At 49.6% G+C, this 21,327-nt stretch overlaps 2 protein-coding genes across 2 annotated transcripts; one reads left to right on the top strand and one right to left on the bottom strand.

Annotated features, from left to right (window-relative positions):
• The first annotated feature begins 1,560 nt into the window (after nucleotides 1–1,560).
• On the top strand, nucleotides 1,561–16,013 carry LOC120952197 (ubiquitin carboxyl-terminal hydrolase 47). The gene is made up of 14 exons (XM_040371398.2): nucleotides 1,561–2,029; nucleotides 7,731–7,935; nucleotides 9,156–9,254; nucleotides 9,340–10,346; nucleotides 11,175–11,466; nucleotides 11,537–11,752; nucleotides 11,830–11,997; nucleotides 12,058–12,336; nucleotides 12,405–12,861; nucleotides 12,943–13,585; nucleotides 13,655–13,991; nucleotides 14,073–14,202; nucleotides 14,279–14,474; nucleotides 14,551–16,013. Exons 2-14 carry the CDS (start codon nucleotides 7,747–7,749, stop codon nucleotides 14,699–14,701), a joined length of 4,164 nt encoding a protein of 1,387 aa, XP_040227332.2. The 5' UTR covers nucleotides 1,561–2,029; nucleotides 7,731–7,746; the 3' UTR covers nucleotides 14,702–16,013.
• LOC120952199 (uncharacterized) lies at nucleotides 15,393–19,648 on the bottom strand. Its single transcript, XM_040371406.2, has 5 exons — nucleotides 19,125–19,648; nucleotides 18,958–19,061; nucleotides 18,709–18,890; nucleotides 17,541–18,641; nucleotides 15,393–17,460 (listed from the first exon to the last, which is right to left on the bottom strand). The coding sequence occupies exons 1-5, from the start codon at nucleotides 19,197–19,199 to the stop codon at nucleotides 16,238–16,240; spliced, it is 2,685 nt and encodes an 894-aa protein (XP_040227340.1). The 5' UTR covers nucleotides 19,200–19,648; the 3' UTR covers nucleotides 15,393–16,237.
• Between the last annotated feature and the right edge of the window lie 1,679 nt (nucleotides 19,649–21,327).

The raw sequence follows: 21,327 nt of genomic DNA, 5'->3' as shown, positions 1-21,327 counted from the left end.
TAAACATAAATGCATTCGTAGGCGATCGGAGCTCTAAGGCTTTAAAATGCGATTATCTGCGCAAGATGCGAGCGGGCTAAAGAAGACACTGCTGCAAGAATCGAACGAAACGCAGCAGCTTGGCGGCACCAGCGACTTTCTTCGGCTCAGCCTCGGGGCCCGGCCTGGCCGTGAAATTTCTGCCGTGCTGCCGTGCTGCCCGCTGCACAATTGATTGGGGAACGCGAAGAGCGCGCGGAACCGTTTTGCTTTGGTGTTATCGGTCAAACGGGCCACACCACACACGGGGCGGAAACAATCACCAGACGGCAATCTGTGTGTGCAAGTTGACTTTATGCTCTTCTGGCCCCGTACACACTCATACACACATTGTAGTAGCGTCATCTCTTCGGTCAGAAGGGAGCATTATTGCTTCTATTTTGTTTTTGCTTGCCTTTTTCTCGTATTGATAATACTTGTCTCGGGCAAAGCAAACCTTTTTCTACTACTGCATGCGTTGCCGCGGTTGATAATGGAAGGAGCTGCAAGGGAAAAGGTATCATTTGGTGAACAAACACACACCCAACGCCTATCGGTTAGCTGCTCTTTGGCATGAGCGATGGAAAATTTGAGCAAATTATTGAATGTTCATAAAAAAGGGACCTAAAATCTGTTCTGCGCCATCCGTGGTAATCTCTTTCTTGTAGATGTAGATAATAGATTACAGTTTAGTCGAGATTTTAGTATAATTTTTTAGACTGTTATGGAAAAAAGACAGCTTTTTACAGTTCAGGAGAAGTTCATAGTTAGATAGTGTTAGGTGAAAGTAGAAAACACCCTAAAAGCTGCTTCATTTTCACTTTCAACCAGTTCATTTTCAAGAACCAGTACCTGTTGACCGGGACGGATTCTGGTGCGACGTACATTAGCGACAATACGTAAAACAGTGAATCGTTTCAACGCCACCCCGAACATCCCAAAAACATGTCGTCTGCGTGTCCAAATGGGTGAAAAATACTACATTAAAACACACACACACACACGGGGTTTCGGTTCTCGAGTACTAACATCTTTGCGGCGTAAAATGGATTTCCCACTTGAGCATGCTGGGCGGGCAGAGGCGCACACACCAACGGCACCGCCAGTAAATGCGTGCACAAATATTGCCGGCTAAAGTTCTTCCTGCTTTTGCTAAGGCACCGTTCGTGTGTGTGTGTTTGTGTGGGGCGTATGGTTAAAAATATCCTCATCCAAAAAAATAACCACGCGCGCGCCACTCTCTACGTACGTACCGAAACGCACCGCAGCATTATTTTGCCACTGCCGAGCGACAGGATTCCGAATCCCGCGGGTCGGGTTGTGCGCGTTCTGTCACCCCGATTGGTTGGGTTGGCGGACCCATTAAAACTGCGTTTCTTGAACTGCGCTCGTTGGCTACAGAGTGGAAGGGAAGTGGGGGTAAATGGGGCTGACAAGGGAGAGCGACCGGCTTGGTTTAACACGCAAATGTCATTCCGTTCATCCTTCGGATGATCGGAGATCGTGGGGATCGAGGGGGAGGGAATACGCACTTCGCACGATCTCGAACGAACTTCTCCTGGTGAAGTTTGTCTCCTGCTCTCGATCAAGTCGGTCGTGCATCCTCCGTGTCGTCGTGTCGTGTGCTGCGGAGTACGTTACAATCATTTCCGCTCCCTATCAATCCCGGTCGGGTGATCGTGTGTGTATGTGTTTGTGTGGTGACTGCGAGGCAGTTGAAAACTCAACCTAGGCAATGGTCCTAGTTGAGGTTGAAGAGGAGCAGGGCCTAACGCTCCTCTTATCGGTGGTGTTTGCATGATACTTGCAACAATATCTGGATGTGAAAAGTTTCAAAAATTCCAATCGCGCGACAGAGTGCCAGTGTGTGGTGCAATTGACATCGAACCAGTGCAATCACCAACTCTCCTAAGGGAAGAAAGGATTACGAAACGTCGGAACCGTTTTGTCCCCCCATTTTCGTAGCGCCGGGGCTTCTTCTTAGTGACATTACGTGCAGCAGCAGCAGCAGGTTGGTTGTCGTCTCTCCGCGGTTAACGTCCATCATAATCATGTGCGACGTCGATGACGTTAAACATTGTTCAGCCTTCTTCTTTTTAGCTTTTTTTTTTCGCGCTTACGGCAAACTTCGCCTCCACGATCGAGTTGGTGGTTTTCGTGTCGAAGCGGTGAATCACGCCGTGGTCCGAGGTTCACACACAAACCCGTCGAATGGGACCGGCGCGCATGGACACACCGAAAACGGTGCAATTGGAACAAAACAACGGGCCCATATGGCGCAAGTGGATCAACCGGGAAACTAAATATAGGAATTCTGTGTCTGTTTGAGAGAGAGACTGCCCGACAGCAACCATTTCCACACCGATGCAAATGTGAATTCGGGGTTGCAAATGTTGCTCTCCTGCAGTTCTTCCCTTTTTGGAGGCGGCGACTCGGTGACGCTCTCTCGCGGGGCGATGTTTTGCTTCCTTTTCGGTTGCAACAACACGCGTTTTGCATTAGACGTTTGGAAGGTGTGGACGACGGGTTTGAGTGCTGCTACTTTAGCCGGCACCGAACCCAACACCACGAACGACGTCACGGTGTGTGGAGGTTGTTAGGAAAGGGTATGACATGCGCACACAACTTGACTGCAATAGGAAAGGACAGGAACACAACACACACACACACAAATGCAGGCAAGGCAACTGGTGCACTTGACTGACTACCAGTTTAAACCGCCGCACCACGCGTTCGTTTCAATCAGTGTGAATACGATTCCAAGATCGTTCTAATGAATATGTTATGGCTGTCTGTGAATAGTAGATGAATCAACGCACACGTGGGTGTGTGGTAGAGATCTTAGTTTCATTCAAACATTTTGGTTAACTCTCATTGAAGAGGAATGTGAAGAATTTTGGCATCAGTTTTTGATAGCTTTTAAGCAAAAGATAATTGATTTGCGAACTTTAAGCATAAAACGTCCTAATAATTACTCACTTGCTTAGTTAGTTTTTTGGATTCTTTTAGGGTATCTCTTGTATCTCTGTTAAAACGTGTTAAAAACATCTGCAAGTTAAACATCGGAGCAATATTTTCAAAGAAACAATCGTTCTCCAGATCAGGATTCGATCTCACCACCTCACCACGCGTGACGTATTCAGGAGCAGCACTAACCAATTTCACCACGGACTCATATCTCGATTAACCATGTAATTCGGCATCATAAAGCTAAGCTACAAAGTTTTGTGGAATCTATTATAGTTGGAAGATGATCTAACTCACCCATTCGCCCTCGTTTCCGGAAGTGTTTGTTTTTCTTTTCGTTGCTCAAAACTCGACGAGTGGTTCAAGATGGTGATTTGCCTGTACATCCCAGTGCTCCTGCCTTGCTTCTGTTTACAATTACACTGCAACGACGCCCAACCATCCTCGAACGTGATATCCTCTTTCGCCCTCGATTCACAATTTTTCTTTCGATTTTTCGTCTTGCTCGATGACTTGCCCCGGTGGTTGGATTGTGTATTAATTTTACATTCATCCACCCACCTTAAAAAAAACAATCACGCGAACAAGTTTAATAACCGTTTCTCGCCCTGTCGACGCCTGCTTATGCTTATAGCTCTTAGATACCGTCTGCGTTGGGTTGCTGTGGTGGTTGGTTTGGGGGAGTGTAAATTCTTACATTTCCCACCGTGCTCACAAAACAGCCGTTTTTTCCTCACAAAAACCATGTGATATCGGGAGGGGGAGGGGGTGACGGGAGGTTTAAAAATAGCGCACCCAGATTGTGCGCGCCCGGCACACCGTCTTCTCACTGGGGCGATGGGTCTTGTGTATTGGTGAAAAACTCCTTCGTGTGTTGTGTTCCACCCCATCTTCAACATAGACAGCCCGGCCTAGGCATTTGCACACACCCCACGAGGAGGAAGAGGAGGAGGGTGATGCTACAAAAGTCAATTTTTTTGTGTTTGCAAAACAACACGGTCACATTAGATTTAGCGTTCGTCTATGCTGCGTGTCGGATGCACTCGCCGAGCTGCGTTGACCTGCGCAGCGCCATACTGTGCGCGCGATCGTTGCGCATTTTTTGTAGGAAAGAGCATGTAAGGAGGGGTTTGAGGTGATGTATAAAAAAATCAAATCATTCCCCCCACCCTCCTTTTCTTGGGTCTTTTAGTATGTAATCTCACGCTTTTTCGGTGCTGCGCGGCGGTTTAGCTTATCCAGCAGACGAACGAACGAACGAACGATCGATTGGAGATCGGCTCTCTCGTGGGTTTGGTGTGGTCGCTCGGGTATGAGAATTTTTGGCAAGATGTGGAAAATCGTTTCACCCAGGTTTATTTACCCCCTTTTCGCTCCTTACACAGGGGCTCAAGCCGCGCCATTCCATTCCCCGTCGCCTTAAAGGGGTGAGAGAAACTACAAATAAGAGAAAGATGAGAGCGAGTCTTTGGTACTCTGGTTGATCCTAGTTGGCGTTGCTGTGAATTCGCAGCCCCACACATACACACACACACAGCCGAGTAGTGGTTCTCGCGTTTCGTGTTTCGCAGGGACCGGGCGGGTCCTCTCAATACGGCCTACCGTTTGGGGCCAGTTTCCGATCGGATGCTGGCGCGCGCGATTCGCTCGATCGTCTTAGGACGGCTGCCGTCCTAATTTTTGTGCTTGTGCTGTGCTTGTGTGTGCGTGTGATCGCCTTTAGAGTACTTTCTCTCTTTCGCGCACGAACCAATAATCATCATCATTTGGTGGTGAAGCGATCAAGAACATCAAACCAAAAAAAAACACCTACGCAAATATTGCTTACACGTGTGCGCGTGTGTGTGTGTGCAGCAGTTGCTTGAAATTCGTCTTGAAACTTTAACACACGCTCCCTTTAGAAACGGTGCAAGAAGAAGAAAAATTTCCACTTCTGTGTGATGGTTGGGAAATTTGCGTAGAGGAAAATTTTCACCCAAAATACACGCCGTGTGTGGGTGTTGTTATTGGAAGTGTATCTCTGTGTGTGTGGTTGTGTGTGTTGTGCTCTGGTGACCTAGGTCCAGTGGACACGGAAATGTGACACGCAATAGCTTGTCTTAGGAGAAGAAAGGTCTAACCTCTAGTACGCGCGAAGGGGTCAAATCGTGGCTCCAAACATTGTAAATCCCAAACGACTTCTTTGAAGAAGATGACTAATTAAACCATAAAGAAAAATACACTTTCTCTCAGTGTGTGTGTGTGTACTTGTGTGGGTGCATTGCGTGTCCCGTGTCTTGTAAATCAAGACTGTTCTTTCTATTCTAACGTACAAACGACACGCGAGAGATCGCCTTCTCGGGCGGACATTACGTCAACTCGGTCGGTCCATCAGTTTGTGTGTGTGTGTGTGCCCTAGTAGCATCGAAGGATTGCGCCCCCGGGGGTCGATTGCGCGGCGCCGCACGACCTCTTCGGCAAAGGGCCGCCAACATGTGTTCGGTGTGTAATAGATTCGTTTGTGGGGTCGCACTGATTATAGATCCCCTCTATTTCTATTTCAACTATACACTTTCCTCCAGATTGCAGGGATCACTAGGAAAATTCTGCCTTTTCTTGCCCGTTTTTGGCAGTTGCGTTGAAAATGGTGGTGTTGTCATGGGCCACAGCTCTCAGTTGGCATTGATTATTTGTTTTGGTTTGGCTGCTGCAGTGAGCAGGCAGAGCAGGGCAGTCCGTTTCTTCAATCGAGGTCAATAGCCACAATTAATATGTGTAACGAATTGTGTAAATACCGTTCATTCTTGTCCTTTCCTTTTTTTGCTTTGTTTTTGTTCTTCGCTTTTCTGCGTCATCTAGCCCGAAACGATGAAGCTTAATTATGAATAAGAATGTGGTAAAAGTTTTTTGTTTTATTTTTGTTCGATATTCCAAGAACTGTCAGCAACGTTCGAAGGCTTTCTCACCGTTTTTTTTAAACAATAATCATAAATTGTAAAGAACTGTAAACACAAACAATCAATGTGGTTTGTTGTGGTTCAAATCCTGTTCCACTCTATACTTCTTCTTGCGAAATGAGTCAAGGACCACGTGGAGAGGAGTTGTAAATTTCGTCATTTTATTCTTGTAAAGTTCCTCAAATATGGTATTACCTTTTTACATTTTCCTATAAAAAAATGACTTTAAAAGATTTCAAGCAGACTTCAGGCTTCACAGATGATGCCTATTGTACTATCAAACCCCTCCTAAGACAGGAAGGAAATTCAGTAGAATCAGATTAATCCTCTGAATGCTTCACTTCTGCTGCCTAAAATACACAAAACGATCGAGAGTTATTTAATTTGCTTTCCGTTTCGTTTTTGTACCACAGCGCGCCACATGCAAGAGCGCCACCAGAACCACCCTTTTCGTGTCCTATCGGTGGGTCGCCGCGCGTGAATGTGTGTTTTTGGGGGGATTTTATTTTTAAATTCACGTTCTCCTCCTTACGGCGACGCCCTGATGGGCCCCCACCACCGGTAGAGGCCCATCGCGCCCCGTTGCTCTCCTTTACACTTTGCCTAACTTTTTGGCGTCGCGAATCTTTTAATGTGTGAGGTTTTTTGTGTGTTTTTATTGTTGTTTTTTTTGTTTTGTTGGCACTTAAACACCGTTCATTCTTGAACCATACGTATACCGCTCAGCATATTATAACACACACACGGTAGCTAAGTTTTGGTTGGGGCATAAAGGTCCGGTGGCTCAAGCACTTGATTACATTTTCAACTGTACGCGAGGCAGAGCCGTCGTCCCACAGCACCATTACATACATTGGCGGGGATTTGTTTCCCTTCTGCGTTGAAGTACGATTCACACCCCACACGCGGGTCAAGCTCGTTGGCGATCGCTGGCAGAAAAGGGCGAGAGACGTTGGTTTCGTTTCGTTATTTGGTTCACGGGCTAAACCGTGCTCTAATGCAAATGTGCTAGTATTTGGGCATGCCTTAGGGGGCGAAACGAAGAAAACAATGAAGCCAAAGTTTGTGTAGCCAAAGCGAAGGTTAACTAACGCAGCCCAAAACCCCCCACCACCGAGGGGCGATGAATCCGAAGCGCAGCGATGGCGATGTGTTGTTTATGATGGGCTATGAATCCCTTCAAGTGATTCATAGTCGAGTCGCTCGTAGGGAACAAAACACGGTTTGACCGGAACAACAATCTCAGCTCACGTGCGGCCGACACGTGACGGAACACGGGTCGTTTTGCTTCCTGTAGTTGTGTATGGTGTTTAACTTCAACTTTATGATTATTTTATGACAATTTATGCCGCCACGGTTAAAGGACAAATAGCAGAAAATGTGTACCAAATGGTCCAAAAAGAAAAACAACACATTTTAAAGCGATCATACGGGAGAATGGGGACTGTTATGTAGATTTTACTACTATTTTAAAAGCAATTATCAACATCTGTAAACAACTAAAGACAAATTATTTATCCTAACAGAGCCTACATGTGCATCTTCCACTAACACAACTTTTGTTTCTTTTATCATTTCACTCTCTTTCATGTAACACCGATCGATTCGAATTGGATGCTGATGATGTTCGCTCATTTCCCCCGTGCAACACCAATTTGTCACCGACTTTGCGGCGCAAACGAAAACAAAAACCCACATATCACGCACGCACATTTGGTTCAACCACTGCGCACTGCTGCCTGCCTGCCTGCCGCGCAACGAACGATCGCAACGACTACGACCACAATACGGGCGGGTTTTTTTTTGTAGGTAAACCGAAAATAACATGGTATGCGCCAAGGACGACGAAGCGCTCTGCACCATCAGAGACGTCCGACCAGACGCAGTACAGAAACGCTTTTCCATAACGGTCCGTCCGCACTATACCGTCGCCACGCTGTACGAGGATGTGCGGCTGCAGACGGCATTCAGTGACTTCGAGCTACATCTAATCGGTACCGAGTCGGACGTACAGGTAAGCCACTAGGCGGACGTGTTGATCGGTTTTGTTTTCTTAATTATTTCTTGTAGCGTAATTTTGGTGCCGTGACTAGGATAATGGATTAAAAGAAGGGACCGCTAAGACACCAAAAAGGAGAATAATGAAGCTTTAAAATGACCTTTTTTCAGTTCCAAACTTTGCAACAATCTCATCTACATTGCATTACTTTCCTAATGAACTCTCTGCTCTTATCAGCAAACAAATTCCGTCTTATGTAACAAGAGGAGTGTGTATAACCAATGTCAAGTACAAAACATTATTACCCTGTTTTATGACGCGGACTGCCGCCCTCCTCTCCCCCCATTCCATTCTCGCATTCCCCATTCCTTGCGTAAAATTGTTTGTAAACACACATTAACTTTGTTTTGCTACGGTTGCGCCCTTTAACGCGGCTTAGCTGGCTGGTCATCGTCGTCCCTATGCGACCGCAGGAACTTCATTCATACTTGAACCCCTTTCTTTTTTGTTCGTCTCCCACTCTATCAACAAGTGGATTGGGTAGTGATGGTCGCAGAGCACATAAAACCGGTCAGTAGCAAGTAGTGTCAAGAGTGCATTACAATCGGGCCTTACTTGCGGCGTGAAATAAACACAACTTGTACAATTATTTACAATGCAAACCGCAGCAACAATTTGTAATGTTTACGCAGTGTGACATAATTACTGGTTGTGGGAAGGTTGTTTGACTTGCGCAGGGTAAAGACCTTTTCTAAATTCTGTGCAACAATCATGCTTAATGCGATCCACCATTAGCAAAAACGGAATTGGCGATGTTGCTCCGTTTTTCTCATTTTTTCCCCTTTAAATGGGACACAAAAATGTGACAAAAATTTCAACAAATCTGCTCCTCTATGAGGTCGATAAAATTCCCCAGCTTTTTCTGTCTCTTGTCCCGTCCCGACCTCATCATGGGCCCGATCCCGGAGAGTGTTGACAAGAATTGCGTTAACACGCTGGCCGGGCTATTTTCGGCTTGGCTTGAATGTGATACGCTTTTCGCACGCCCGGACGATGAAGATGATTTATGGATGTTGAGCGCGGTTCTGTTCCGTCCCACCGCAGCTGTGTTCACGTTGCGTGTGTGCGTGTGTTTGTGTGATTATTGTTTCGAGTTAATAAAAAAAAAAAGATCTAAAACGTGTAGCTGCTAAACTAACTACACATTTCTTGGTTGGTTTTTTGCTTAATTTCAGATTCCTCTACACGAACGGCAACAGGAGAAGTTAGCGGATGTTGGTATAAAGTTTGGTATCGTGAACAACTTTACCATTGTTCCGCGGATGTCATTGTTGGTAAGGCTTGTGTGCAAACAAAGATCGTTTGCCCTCCGGATAGTAATTAGCAGTTTGGCTTTTTCTTCTTCCCCCTCCTCAAAAGATGCCCGCGGAGGATATGTCATCCGATGACGATCTAGCGCTAGGTGCATCGGCAAGCCCGGTAGAGTCCGGTAACTACAATATCCCAGAGGCGACGGCAATTCCACCACCGATCCTGCGGCGGTTCAACAACGACATCGAAATACACAACACCGCGAAGAGCAACAGCTTACCGGCGATCGCAGCGCCACCGATCAACAGCATGAGCGGGGGCAGCATCATCAGCAACGGCTTCCACCATGGCGATGGTGGTGGTGGTGGTGGGGGCGGCGAGGGAGGCGGAGGAGGGCTAGGGAGCAGGGGCCGAAGGTTTGGGGGCGATGGGGGCGAGACCGAAAAGGCGCCCCACTTCCGGGGGCTGGTGAATCAGGCGATGACCTGCTATCTGAACAGCTTGCTGCAGGGCCTGTACATGACGCCCGAGTTCCGGAACGCGCTGTACAACTGGGAGTTTGACGGGGAGGACGAGGCCAAGTCCATACCGTACCAGCTGCAGAAGCTGTTCGTGAACCTGCAAACGTCGCCCAAGTCGGCGGTCGAGACGACGGATCTGACGCGCAGCTTCGGGTGGGATTCGGCCGAGGGCTGGCAGCAGCACGACATCCAGGAGCTGTGCCGCGTCATGTTCGACGCGCTCGAGCACAAGTTCAAGCGCACCGAGGAGGCGGACCTGATCAACCGGCTGTACCAGGGGCACATGATCGACTACGTCCGGTGCCTGGAGTGCAACACGGAGAAGCAGCGGGAGGACAAGTTCCTGGACATACCGCTGCCGGTCCGCCCGTTCGGCAGTACCGTCGCGAACGAGTGCGTCGAGGACGCGCTGCAGGGCTTCGTCAAGCCGGAGATACTGAACGAAAGCAACCAGTACTTCTGCGACACGTGCAACAAGAAGTGCGACGCGCACAAGGGGCTCAAGTTCACCAAGTTCCCGTACATCCTGACGCTGCACCTGAAGCGGTTCGATTTCGACTACCAATCGTTTCACCGCATCAAGCTGAACGACAAGTAAGTGTTGGGAGGGGGTTTTTTTTATCAGTGCTGCTAAATGTCACTATCAATGTCATAAAAAAACTGACTGGAACAAAATCCATGTCAGTGTCACGTACTCAATTGTGATAATTAGAGGTGAAACTCAAAACAATTGGTGTGATCAATGCATGCTGTGTGACATTTTGCGGCCATTGCTTCGTCATAACGTCAGTCACTATGTCATGACTTTTTTTTACTGTGATCTGTTCTGCAAAATGTCACTGACATAGTCATGACAAATTCCGGCTGAAACAAAATCATGTCAGCGTCACGAGACGCTGAACTGTGATGATCAGAGGTGAGACTCAAACAGTTGTGGCGACCATCATATGCTTGGTGACATTGTGAGCATCCAACTCTTGGTCAGTCACTTGATCACGACATTGTGTGTTGGTGATCATCACGATAGTCATGGGAGATATGCGATGTTTGCTTGGGACCATACGCCAGGTATATTCCAAGAATGTCGTGAATATCACCGACAGAAAATGTCGTGACCGAGTGAGTGATCAATAGTTGGGTGCTAAACAAAATGTCATCAAGTATGTGATTGGACCACCCACTGTTTGAGATTCACGTCTGATCATCTGAGTCGTGTACGTGAGATGATTTAAGCTTCGTTTCAGACATGAGCGTTGGTGACTGAAACAGTGATATTTGGCAGCATTGTTCACAGCTACCACGGATATGTTCATTGTTTTCGGTGGTGACTATCATATGATTCTCATGACATTTTGTAGCACTGGATTTATTTGTTCATTTTTTTACCATCTTTCGTCTTGTCTGATTGCGTTCTCGTTACAGAGTAACTTTCCCGGAGCTGTTGAACCTGAATCACTTCGTCAGCTCGACGCCTACGCTCACGACGAGCACGATTGCGGCGGCGGCTGCGGCCGCTGCTGCCGCTGCATCCACCACTAACGGTACCGCCAACGGCAACGGGCCGATGATGATGGAGACGGCCGAAAACTTTATGAAATCGGACGAATGCAGCACGACGGACAGTGGGTCGGCGCTGGAGGAGGATTCGTTCCAGAACGGTGGCACTTCCGTTTCATCGACGACAACCACCCCGAACGATCAGTTTATGGCACAGGTACGGTTCAGCATGAATCGGGCCTTTTGAATGTTAGAATCTTAACGAGTGCTTCTCTTTTCTCTCACAGGATGACGATGAAGGCATTGATATGGATTTGACGACCAACGGTGACAGCAAGTCGTCCCCGGTTAACAACAGCTTCAACGCACCTGGTCCGTACAAATACGAGCTGTTCGCCATCATGATCCATGCGGGCAGTGCGTCCGGTGGGCATTACTACGCGTACATCAAGGACTTCAAGAGTGGCCGCTGGTTCTCGTTCAACGATCAAACTGTTCTACCGGTAGGAAGCAAGAGCATTGTGCTGTACTCTTTGTATAGCGCCATTCTAAGGTAACGATTTGCATTCCCTCTAAATAGATCACGCAAGAGGACATCCACAAATCGTACGGCGGTGGGTCATACAAAACGTCCTACACGGGGGCATACACATCGAGCACGAACGCCTACATGCTGATGTACCGTCAGATCGACAGCGAGAAGAACGCACTCCCCATCTCGGAGGAACAGTTTCCGGATCACATTAAGGTAGCGTTCGGGTGTAAATGGTTATTCAGCATTCTTATTTACCTGCATTTAATTCCGCAGCGCTTGGTAATGAAAATACGCGCCAATGAGGGCAACCACAGCCGCGATCATCTGGACATGACGCGGCTCACGGTAGCGTACGAAAATCCGCGAACGCGCACCATCAAGGGCCACAAGATGGCAGTGTTTACCAGCTCGACGCTGGCCGAGACGGTGCAGGAAGCGGTTCGCGTGCTGCACCTGAAGGGCACGGTGCCGGTGGAACGGTGCCGGCTGGTCGGCTACGACTGCAACGCGCGCACGATCGAGCGTAGCTTCGAGGGGCACGAGGAAAAGACGGTACGCTGTCAGGGTTGGAATTTTTAAAAATCACCGTAAACGTTAACATTCAACCTTTACCTTTCAAGATCGACGAGGTAATGCGCATGCTGAAGCGCTGCGACTCGCTGCTGCTGGAGGTGCGCGAGGAAGGCGAAACGTTCGAGGAGTACCAGGTGCAGGGCGTCATGACGAAGGTGTACAAAGTGGACGTGAACGGTCGGGACGTCGAGGGGCCGGTATCGATACGCGCCAACCTGTCGCAAACGGTCGCCCAGTACCGGGCGATCATTGCGCGCAAGCTGAAGCTGAACCCGAAAGCGATACTGGTCGGCATGACCGTGCACAAGGAGAGCGCGAAGCTGCTGCAGACGGACGACGCCACGCTCGAGGACGAACACTTCATCGAGTACTGCAAGGTGTTCGTGACGGTGGCTCCGACGGCCGGAGACGACCGCGAACAGTACGGTGCCCGCTTCCGCCACTTCATTCAGCGGCTGGACCATCTGGTATCGTTCTACATCGTGCTGCCGAACATGGATCCTGGTATGGGTTTCCCCACCGTATGGGTCTTCACGGTTCGGTGACCAATAAAGTGTTTTCCTTCTCTATTTCACTCCCTGTTAGACACGCTCGAGAGCCTGTCCATTCCACGCCTATCCAAAGAGACGCTGGCCGCGATTGCGGCGGCCGACAGCCCGATGGCCGGTGGCACCGGAGACAGCAACAGCGAGGACAGCAGCCTGAGTGATAACGACCGCACGCTGGTCGAGGATGACTTTGTCCACATCAAGCTGAACGGCGATCTGCATTTGACTAACGGTGGCAGCAGCGGCGCTGGTGCGATGAGCAACGGGGCAGCGGCCAAGGGCAGCAGCAAAGTCACCGCCACCACACCGACGAGCGCCAGCAACGGTTTCAAGAGCGACGACGAGGAGGAGGACGAAGACGCGAAGCTGGCCGAAATGCTGCAGGAATGCCGGGCGCAGGAGTACTACTTCAAGGTGACACCGTTGAACACGGCCAGCAGCAGCAGCAATGGTGCGAGCAATGGCAGCTCCGCCGACGATAGCACGCGCAGCCACAGCACGGACAGCGGCAGCCAGAAGCTCGTCCAGGTGCTGATCGACAAGCGGTCGTGCAATGCGTACTTGAAGTACCGGCTGCAGTCGTACCTGCAAATCTCGATGGACTACTTCAAAGTGTTTTCCTCCGACGCGCTCTGCCCCACGAACGACAGCGCCAACCTGCTGAAGGAGCTGGAATACAAGTAAGTGTGTGTGTGTGTGGTGGTAGCTTGGCCCGTAGGTGATGTGCCTAACTGTACGATTGCTTGCAGGGATGACGATCGGCTCGCGCTCGAGCTGGGCCGCGTGCTGCGCAAGGGCGAGTATAAGCTGAACGTGAGCTACGTCAATGTGAACCAGATGACGGAGGAGATGGACAACACGCCGTCCCTGTGCAGCACGATCGTGAAGAACGGCGATCTGGTGGGCCAGATCAAGGCCGACATCCTGGCCAGCCTGCCGGCGGCGCTGGGCGAGGGCGCCAAGAAGTACGCTCACCTGCACTCGAACAACTGCCGATTGCGCCGCAAAGGCATCAAGTATCTGTCGACCTTGTACAAGGACGATGAGCGCATCGGGACCGACATCACCCTGCCGACGAATGCGGATGTAAGTTTCGGATTCGTTTACCCGCCAAAAGAGACCCTTTTGTGTTCTAATCGGTCGGTACTCGTTTGTGTCGCCCATTAGGTATTTCTCCAAGAAGTCGATGATCTTGCCAGCCTCACACCAATCGATATTAACGACGTGGTGCTGCTGGTGAGAAGATGGCATCCGTCGGAAATGAAGCTAGGCAAATTCCAAGAAATCCTATTCACTGGTAAGCTCTGGGAAGATGGTTGATTACGACATCTCAATAACAATTAATAACAACGATGCTTTATCCCTTCTTGCAGACAAACTTGAACTGACGAAACATCTGTCCCGAATCAGCGGCATCCCGGAGGAAAACATCGAGTACGTGAAGATACCACAGACCACGCTGCACCGGGACAGTGTGCTGAACATTCAGAACGGTTTGCACTGGGTGTCGACGCCCCAGCACGCCGATGACTGTCAAGTGTATTCCGTCGGCACGCTGCTTTACTACCGGTAAGGGGAACGTCCATTGACTCTCTCTTGTACATGTTCCTAAGCGAGAATTGCTATTCTTTCCCACCACCCGCAGCGATAGTACGGAACAGCTGAAGGAGCTAACGCCCGAGGAGCGCAAAGAACTGACGAAGAAGGACAACCGGACCAGCTCGACGTACTCCCCGCGGAAGGAGCGTGCCCTCAAAATCTATCTGGACGCATCGCCCAAGAAGGCCGACGACTGATCATCATCATCGCCGTCGGACGGTGGAGACGTTGTCGTCAGCAAGCGAAAGAAAATCTGTCCCTAGGAGCGCCACACAGCGCAGCCTGCCCAGGAGACAGGAGAGACACACACCCTTCTCCGTTTAATTTATCGTTATCGTTTGCTGTGTTTGCCGGCTGAAAGGAAAGGGAAGGGTAAAACATAAACCCCGCCACATGGCAGGCGCGGGATGATGGAACACTGGCTTGGAGAAAGAAGATTGTGTATTTTCTCGCCCTTTCGCTCACTCACGCTGCCGATCATATGTAAGCCGATCTCGTCGACTGCAGCGCGCATCCCCGGTCTATATCGTATTAAAGTCAGTTGTGTTTATTTATCTTCTAATCTATAAAACGGCGCGCGTCTTTGTGGCATTGGGGTTTGTGATGCGACACGCAAGCAGAGAAAACAACAATTCAAATTAGCTGTAAGAGAGTGAGAGCGCGCAGAGAACAGTGGGGCGGGACAGGCTTATAATTTTGTTTGCGACACACTTTCCTCCCGCCGGCTGGGGAGAGACTGCCAAGCGCGGGAGGGTGATCATTTATTATTTACCTGTAGCTTGTGTGTATAGGGAAGTGAGTGAGTGAATGGTGACGCACAGTGAGACCGGGAAGTCGTTACAGTCGCCGGAAGACGGTTTTTTCGTTGATGTAGCCTTTTTTTGTTTGTTTCTTCGTATAAAAACTAGTTTAATGTACAATTTGTATCGCCCTTTTCTTTCTGGCCAGCCGTCAATGGTCAGCATTTTTTTGTATTCGGTTTTTTCTTTCCTTTCTTTCCTTGTTTTAGATTGTCCCGCCAATGCCCAATACTCCTACACGCACTACTAATCCCTGTTGCGTTAAAGCGAATGCCTTGTTCTGTTTCTTTTATGAACAAAAGATTATCTTCGGTGTGTGCGTGTGTGTGTGTTTGTGTCGTGTGCGCATGTGACCTGGAATGATTATCGCTCTGGCGCGGACAAGGAGCAGAGAAGTGTGTGAAACTTTTCTCGGAACGCTTTATGCTTTCGCGACTCCTCCGAAGGTGTGGACGGAAAGGATGCGGAAATGAAATTGCGCGCGCATACCCTAGATAATTGCTAAAAAGAATAATATTGAATCGTATTATGCTTGTGGGCGGGCCGGTTGGGCCGAGCAGAGCAGGCGATATGTCGTGTGATAAGCGAAACCGGCGCGCGCGCGCGGAAGCTTAGCGGAATGAAAGAAACACAACAAAAGAAACACACTCAGACACACAACAGCGAAAGAGCTAATAAAAACGTAAGTAATAAATCTGTATAAAAAGTACACATTTATGATGGAATAGATATATTGAGCATTAACATCCGAATGTGGTCAAATTAAGTACAAAGAATTACATTTCTTTTTAGGTTATTGAAGAATTTTATTGAACACAGAAACAGAATTTCAACCTAACTCACGCCATACGGTGAGCTTTATGTACTGGTTTCGTTTTCTCCTACCCACTAGAACACTATTTGGAGCTCCTCCCCTATTACTCACCCTCTCCATTAAGGCTTCAGCTGCGTGGTGATGAAGGACACCATGAGCGCCTCGTGCACGGACAGCTTCGCACCTTCCTGGAACTCCCAGCGCTGGCACACCTGCAGCCACGCCTTCTCCACGCTCATCGACATGGGCGTCTGGAACCACTTGGTGTAATCGATGTCCAGCCCGCCGCTCAGCAGCTGATCGAACGACCGATGGCCGATGTGAAACATCAGATCGATCAGCGTCTGCTGCTGCTCGCGTATGCTCTGGCCCGGGCTCGGCTGCAGCGGGTTCTGCTCCACATCGCTCACACCGAGCTGCTGCAGGATCCAGTCAAAGTTCTTCCGGATGTACTGGTACAGCATCTTCATGCTCAGCTTGCCGACGCTCGTCACCAGCACGTCGCTCACCAGCATCTCCGCGATGTACTCCGCGTTCTCCACGTCGAACTCCTCCTCCGACCGGACGCTCGGGGTCGTTTGCCGCAGGAACGCTTCCACGTCGTCGACGCGCGACGTGCTCGCGAAGCTGGCCAGCCCGACCGCATCGTCGATCTCGCTCTCCAGCACGCCCATCGAGCGCTGGCTTTCCCGCGCCTGGCTGATGAGCGAGTTGATCTGCTCGGTGTGCTTGTTGTCCTCGTCGATGAAGCAGATCGCTTCGGCCAGCGTTTGGCAGATGACCGACTTCGGTTTCATGTTGATCGTCGAGACGGGAGCGACGGGTGGGCTCGCTTCGGTTGGGCCCGTTCCGCTGGCGGCTTGCTCTTTCGCTTCCGCTTCGGCCTCGGTTTCCGCCACCTCCAGCAGCTTGGAGTAGAGGGCGATGTAGAGCAGCTGGATCAGCACCGAGTCCCCGAGCGGACGTATTTCGGCGGGCAGAATCTCCGCCAGACAGTTGGTGACGGTGTAGAAGCAGTCCGGGATGCAGTCCCACATCTCGGAGAAGCAGGACAGGGACAGCGACATGGCCTGGTACATGCTGGCCGTCGTTTGGACGGCCGAGACGAGCATGTGCACCACCGGGCCAAGGATCGGGTAGATCAGATGGAGGATGGCTTCGAGCCACGGGGGTCGCTTCTGGTTCCACACCTGCCGCCGGTCCAGACAGGAGGCCCAATCGTTCATTTTGCTCTTCTCCAGGGCGGAGATGAGCGTCTTGTTGATGTCGGACGTCTTGCCCGCCATGATGACGATGTACGTGAGCCCCATCAGGACCTGGTAGTTGGACTGACCGATCGGATCTAATGTAATAAGGGGAAAGTATTATAAAAAAAATCATTAATCTGTGTCATTTTGATATTAATCTCCTTCTCTCTTTTACCATTCTGTTCCAGTGCCCACTGCACGATGTCGTTGCACTCCAGCCCGCACAGGAACCCTTCGCACTTCTTCGACAGACAGTCCCGATTGACGGACGGTTGCCTTGCACTGGGGATGAAATTATCGCACGACGGCAGGTTGCGTATCAGATGGTGAAAGATCAGCGACGACAGGTGCGCCTCCCGCATCAGCAACACCTTCAGCAGCAGCCACCAGTTCGCCTGCGGCGCCGCTAGCAGCACCTTCAGCTCGAGCGTGAGCGCGGTACTGGTCGGCAGCTCGGAGCACCGGGCCGCCCAGTGTGCGTTCAGGTTGGGCGGAAACAGCCGCGGCATGGTGAAGATCGTCCACGGTACGATCAGTCCCTGCCGCTGGCCGAACATCGCAATCCCGCCCTGCACACCCTTCTTCGCTATCTTGTACAGGGCGCCGAGCGGGATGCCACGCAGCAGCAGGCAGCAGAACAGCTCCTGACACTTGGCGTGAATGTCGCGGATGATTTTGCTCTGGCTGGGCAGATTCAGCCCCACGAACGCTTCCCCGTTGGCGCAGATCGCGGGCAGCAGTTCGCACACGCACAGCAGCACATTGGACACGTCCACCAGGAGCAGCGGCGAGCGGGCCCGGCTCGGCACCGTTTGCGTGTAGCGCACGGTCAGCACAGTGAGCGTTTCGTTAAGCATGCCGGCAAACACGCGCTGGGCCATGGTGGGCGGCACCGAGTTCCACAGGTCCTGCTTGGTGCCCTGCATGTACAGCCACCACATCTGGATGGTGTAGGAGCCACGCTCGGACTCGAAGAACGGATGGGGGCTTTCCCAGTGCAGACAGTCCGCGTCCTGGATGATGTACAGAGTGAGCAGGCGACAGTGCAGATCGAGCAATCGCTCGGCAAGCGCTTCCGTCATCTCGGAGTACTGCTTGTAGCTGAGCTTGAGCGAGCCACCCTTCTCGTCGCCCTTGGGCGGGCACACGTTCTTCGTGACGCACTGCAACCACACGAAGAGGCTGTTTTTGACCAGCGCAGCAGCGCCGATCGTTGCGGTAAGTACGGTGAGATCGGCGTGATCGAGCGCTTCCTGGGACAGAGTATGAATGTGCTCTGCAAAAGTGGAAGATGAATTTAGTAATTAATCTCTCTAACTTCTCTCTTTTAAGGAGGTCCTTACCTAACAAATTGTCCACCGACTTGGACACGAGGATGACAAACTTTTCTGGATCGGACGACTTCACGATCCCGCCGCAACCGGCTGCCTCCTCCGGCTCTTTCGTCTGGTGATCCTGCAGCGCATCCGCCAGATGCAGCAAGCCGGAGTTTTTACGATAGGCCGCGTAGTACTCATCCTCCAACCTGCCACGAAACCCATCAGCATCAACTATACACACTGGAGGTGATGATTATGACCTTCCAATCTTACCAAATGACGATCTTCACCGATGCGAACGACGCCGAACGGGGAAAGTCCAGCTTCCCACCAACCACCCCGGCACAGATGTCCTCCTGCAGCACTTTCTGGTTGGCCTGTAGGGAAGGGAAATGAGTGCGGTCACTTCACAAAATAAAAGGCTGAATGTGAAGCCTTACCTCGTAGTACTGCAAATCACGCTGGAGCAGAATCGGAATCCTGTCCATAAGATTGCCCTCCTCCATAACCTCCATGATGGTTTAGGTGAGTTTTTGTGCGCCTTGTTTGAATAATTACAAAAGAAATTACGCTTTTGGTGGCAATAATGTTGAGTGTGACTGAACGGTGTACCGAAAATCTGTGGAAGAAAATTTTCATCGATCAAACAATCGCATTGGTGGCTTTTTCTTTAGCTCAACGTGCACGAAATGAACCTTGACCCAGTTGTTTGTTGTCAGTGCGTTTGCGAATCAGTGTCCTTCGGCCAACCTGTTGATTGCCAGACAGCGCTGTGGCCTATGTTTTTCTTGTTGGGAGAAATTGTTTGCTGTGTGCCTCTTCGTAATGGTAAGAGTGTTTTGAAGTGTGTTATAAAAAATTTATTAAAAATAATTATGATTTAAATATTTTTTTAAATTGAACAATCCTGCTGTAAATAACGTCTTTTTGATGACGTCACTCTGTCTCGCCTCAATATTTAAATATTTACATGGATTTTGAACCTTTTCTTTTACATTTCCACATTACTTTAACAACTTCACTAACTTTTTTATTAAAATGTTCATTTTTTGCTTCTCATTTTACAGACACCTTCAAGCGTACGGCTGCAGCTTTTACGCAGTGTGTTCACCTGTGTACGGCGGTGCAACCCAGCAGCCCACCCTTGGAAACAGATGATTTGCCCCGTACATAAGGATTCATTCATTCATTGCGCCGACCCGCTGTTGTACATAAAAAGGCCGTTCCACCGTTCCCAGTTTCATTCCTCCGTTCCCATGTTCATTGTTCCCTTCATCGGTTAAGAGGGGAAAAATGGTTTGTTTCGATTACATTTCATGCTTAACCAAACCCTCCCATTGCTTCCACTATCATCCCTATTCCTATCATACCATCCACACTGTGTTTAACTGTGTTCATTTTCGCTTTCAGAACCGTATGTTCGCTCGTGTATAAGTGTGTGTGTCTGGCAGCATAGGAATGAATCCTGGAATTGCGTTTATCTGGCCCCGCACGGCCGACAGCGCGAATGTGCCTACGTGACTACATAACAGCATAGCAATGAAGCAACACCGAGAACGGCAGAAGCATCGAGAGAGACGGTGACGGCGATGATGGTTATGTGGGGATGGGATGGAAAGTACGTCCATAAAAAAAAAAAACGAACCAGAACAACAACGGCAGGCTGCTGCTACTGCTGGGTTGTTGTTGTTATGCTTCTCTCGTTCGTTAAGGTAGAGAAAAATAGGTGCAAATCTATAGCCTACCCTTAAACCAGCGGTACAAACAAGGCGGTTATGCCCAAGGCAGCCTGTTTGTAACGAACTTTCGGTAAATATTTGTAAACAGTGTAATGACAGTGGTTAGTTGATTGGCGTGCTGGTGAGATATTTGATATTGACCGGTGAGATATGGATCGCGATAAAAACGATAAATGATTTATTTTGTGTATTTCGATGCACATTTTTGCAATGCTAGCTGCTAGCTTGGTTGGCGTTTCGGGGGTGTGATGTGCGTAAGCAATGGGTTTATTTACATTCGCAGCCGCCGTGAATCGTGGTGACGAGGTTGACCGACCAGTACGAGATCGTTCCAGGTTAACATACGGATGATAGGGGGGTTGGTAGCACGTTTGAGTTGACTTTATACAGAAAAAGAGCATGTAAAAAGCAATGCTTTTTTTAAAGTAAACTCTTCACGTGGAATACACGGGTTTTGCGACGTAAACAATGTGCACGGTTAAGCAGGGCCCGGGTCGGGCGTAGAGAGTAGTCGCGTGTGTGCGTACGTGAGTTTTTGTACGCGAAATTCATCGCGCGAGCCCGCGCACCAACACTGCTGCGCACCGCGTACGCGAATGAACTCCGTGGCATGCTTGTGTGTGTTTACAGGAGCATAAAAACATAGGGCAGACCGGGGCACGAAACATAAATGCGTGTTTAACATTTATTTAGTTTATGATTGGGAGACTTATTTTAAACAGTTTTGTATTTTTTTAGTAGAATTAGGAAGATAGGGAACTTGTAAAAATGCCATTTTGTGTATTTAATGCTACATTTTTGCTCCTTGATTGTGTGCGACAGCATCATTCACTACTCGTACCACATCCCTTAGGTACGTGACCACTTCGCTGTGTTTGTTTGTGTGCGTGAGCTCGAACATGCA

Source organism: Anopheles coluzzii, chromosome 2 (assembly GCF_943734685.1).
Source record: "Anopheles coluzzii chromosome 2, AcolN3, whole genome shotgun sequence".
NCBI classification, from domain to species: Eukaryota; Metazoa; Arthropoda; class Insecta; order Diptera; family Culicidae; genus Anopheles; species Anopheles coluzzii.
Note: the sequence above shows the minus strand (reverse complement) of the source record. Positions and strands in the feature narration are given on the sequence as shown.

Bases quoted from the DNA above. Each gene is read 5' to 3' on its own strand.
- LOC120952199 (XM_040371406.2), bottom strand. From the start codon at position 19,199: ATGGAGGTTATGGAGGAGGGCAATCTTATGGACAGGATTCCGATTCTG. The intron at 19,062-19,124 runs GTAAGGCTTCAC...CCTTCCCTACAG, and splicing joins GTGATTTGCAGTACTACGAG to GCCAACCAGAAAGTGCTGCA. The intron at 17,461-17,540 runs GTAAAAGAGAGA...TTATTACATTAG, and splicing joins GTGGGCACTGGAACAGAATG to ATCCGATCGGTCAGTCCAAC.
- LOC120952197 (XM_040371398.2), top strand. From the start codon at position 7,747: ATGGTATGCGCCAAGGACGACGAAGCGCTCTGCACCATCAGAGACGTC. The intron at 12,862-12,942 runs GTATGGGTTTCC...ACTCCCTGTTAG, and splicing joins GCTGCCGAACATGGATCCTG to ACACGCTCGAGAGCCTGTCC. The intron at 14,475-14,550 runs GTAAGGGGAACG...CACCACCCGCAG, and splicing joins GGCACGCTGCTTTACTACCG to CGATAGTACGGAACAGCTGA.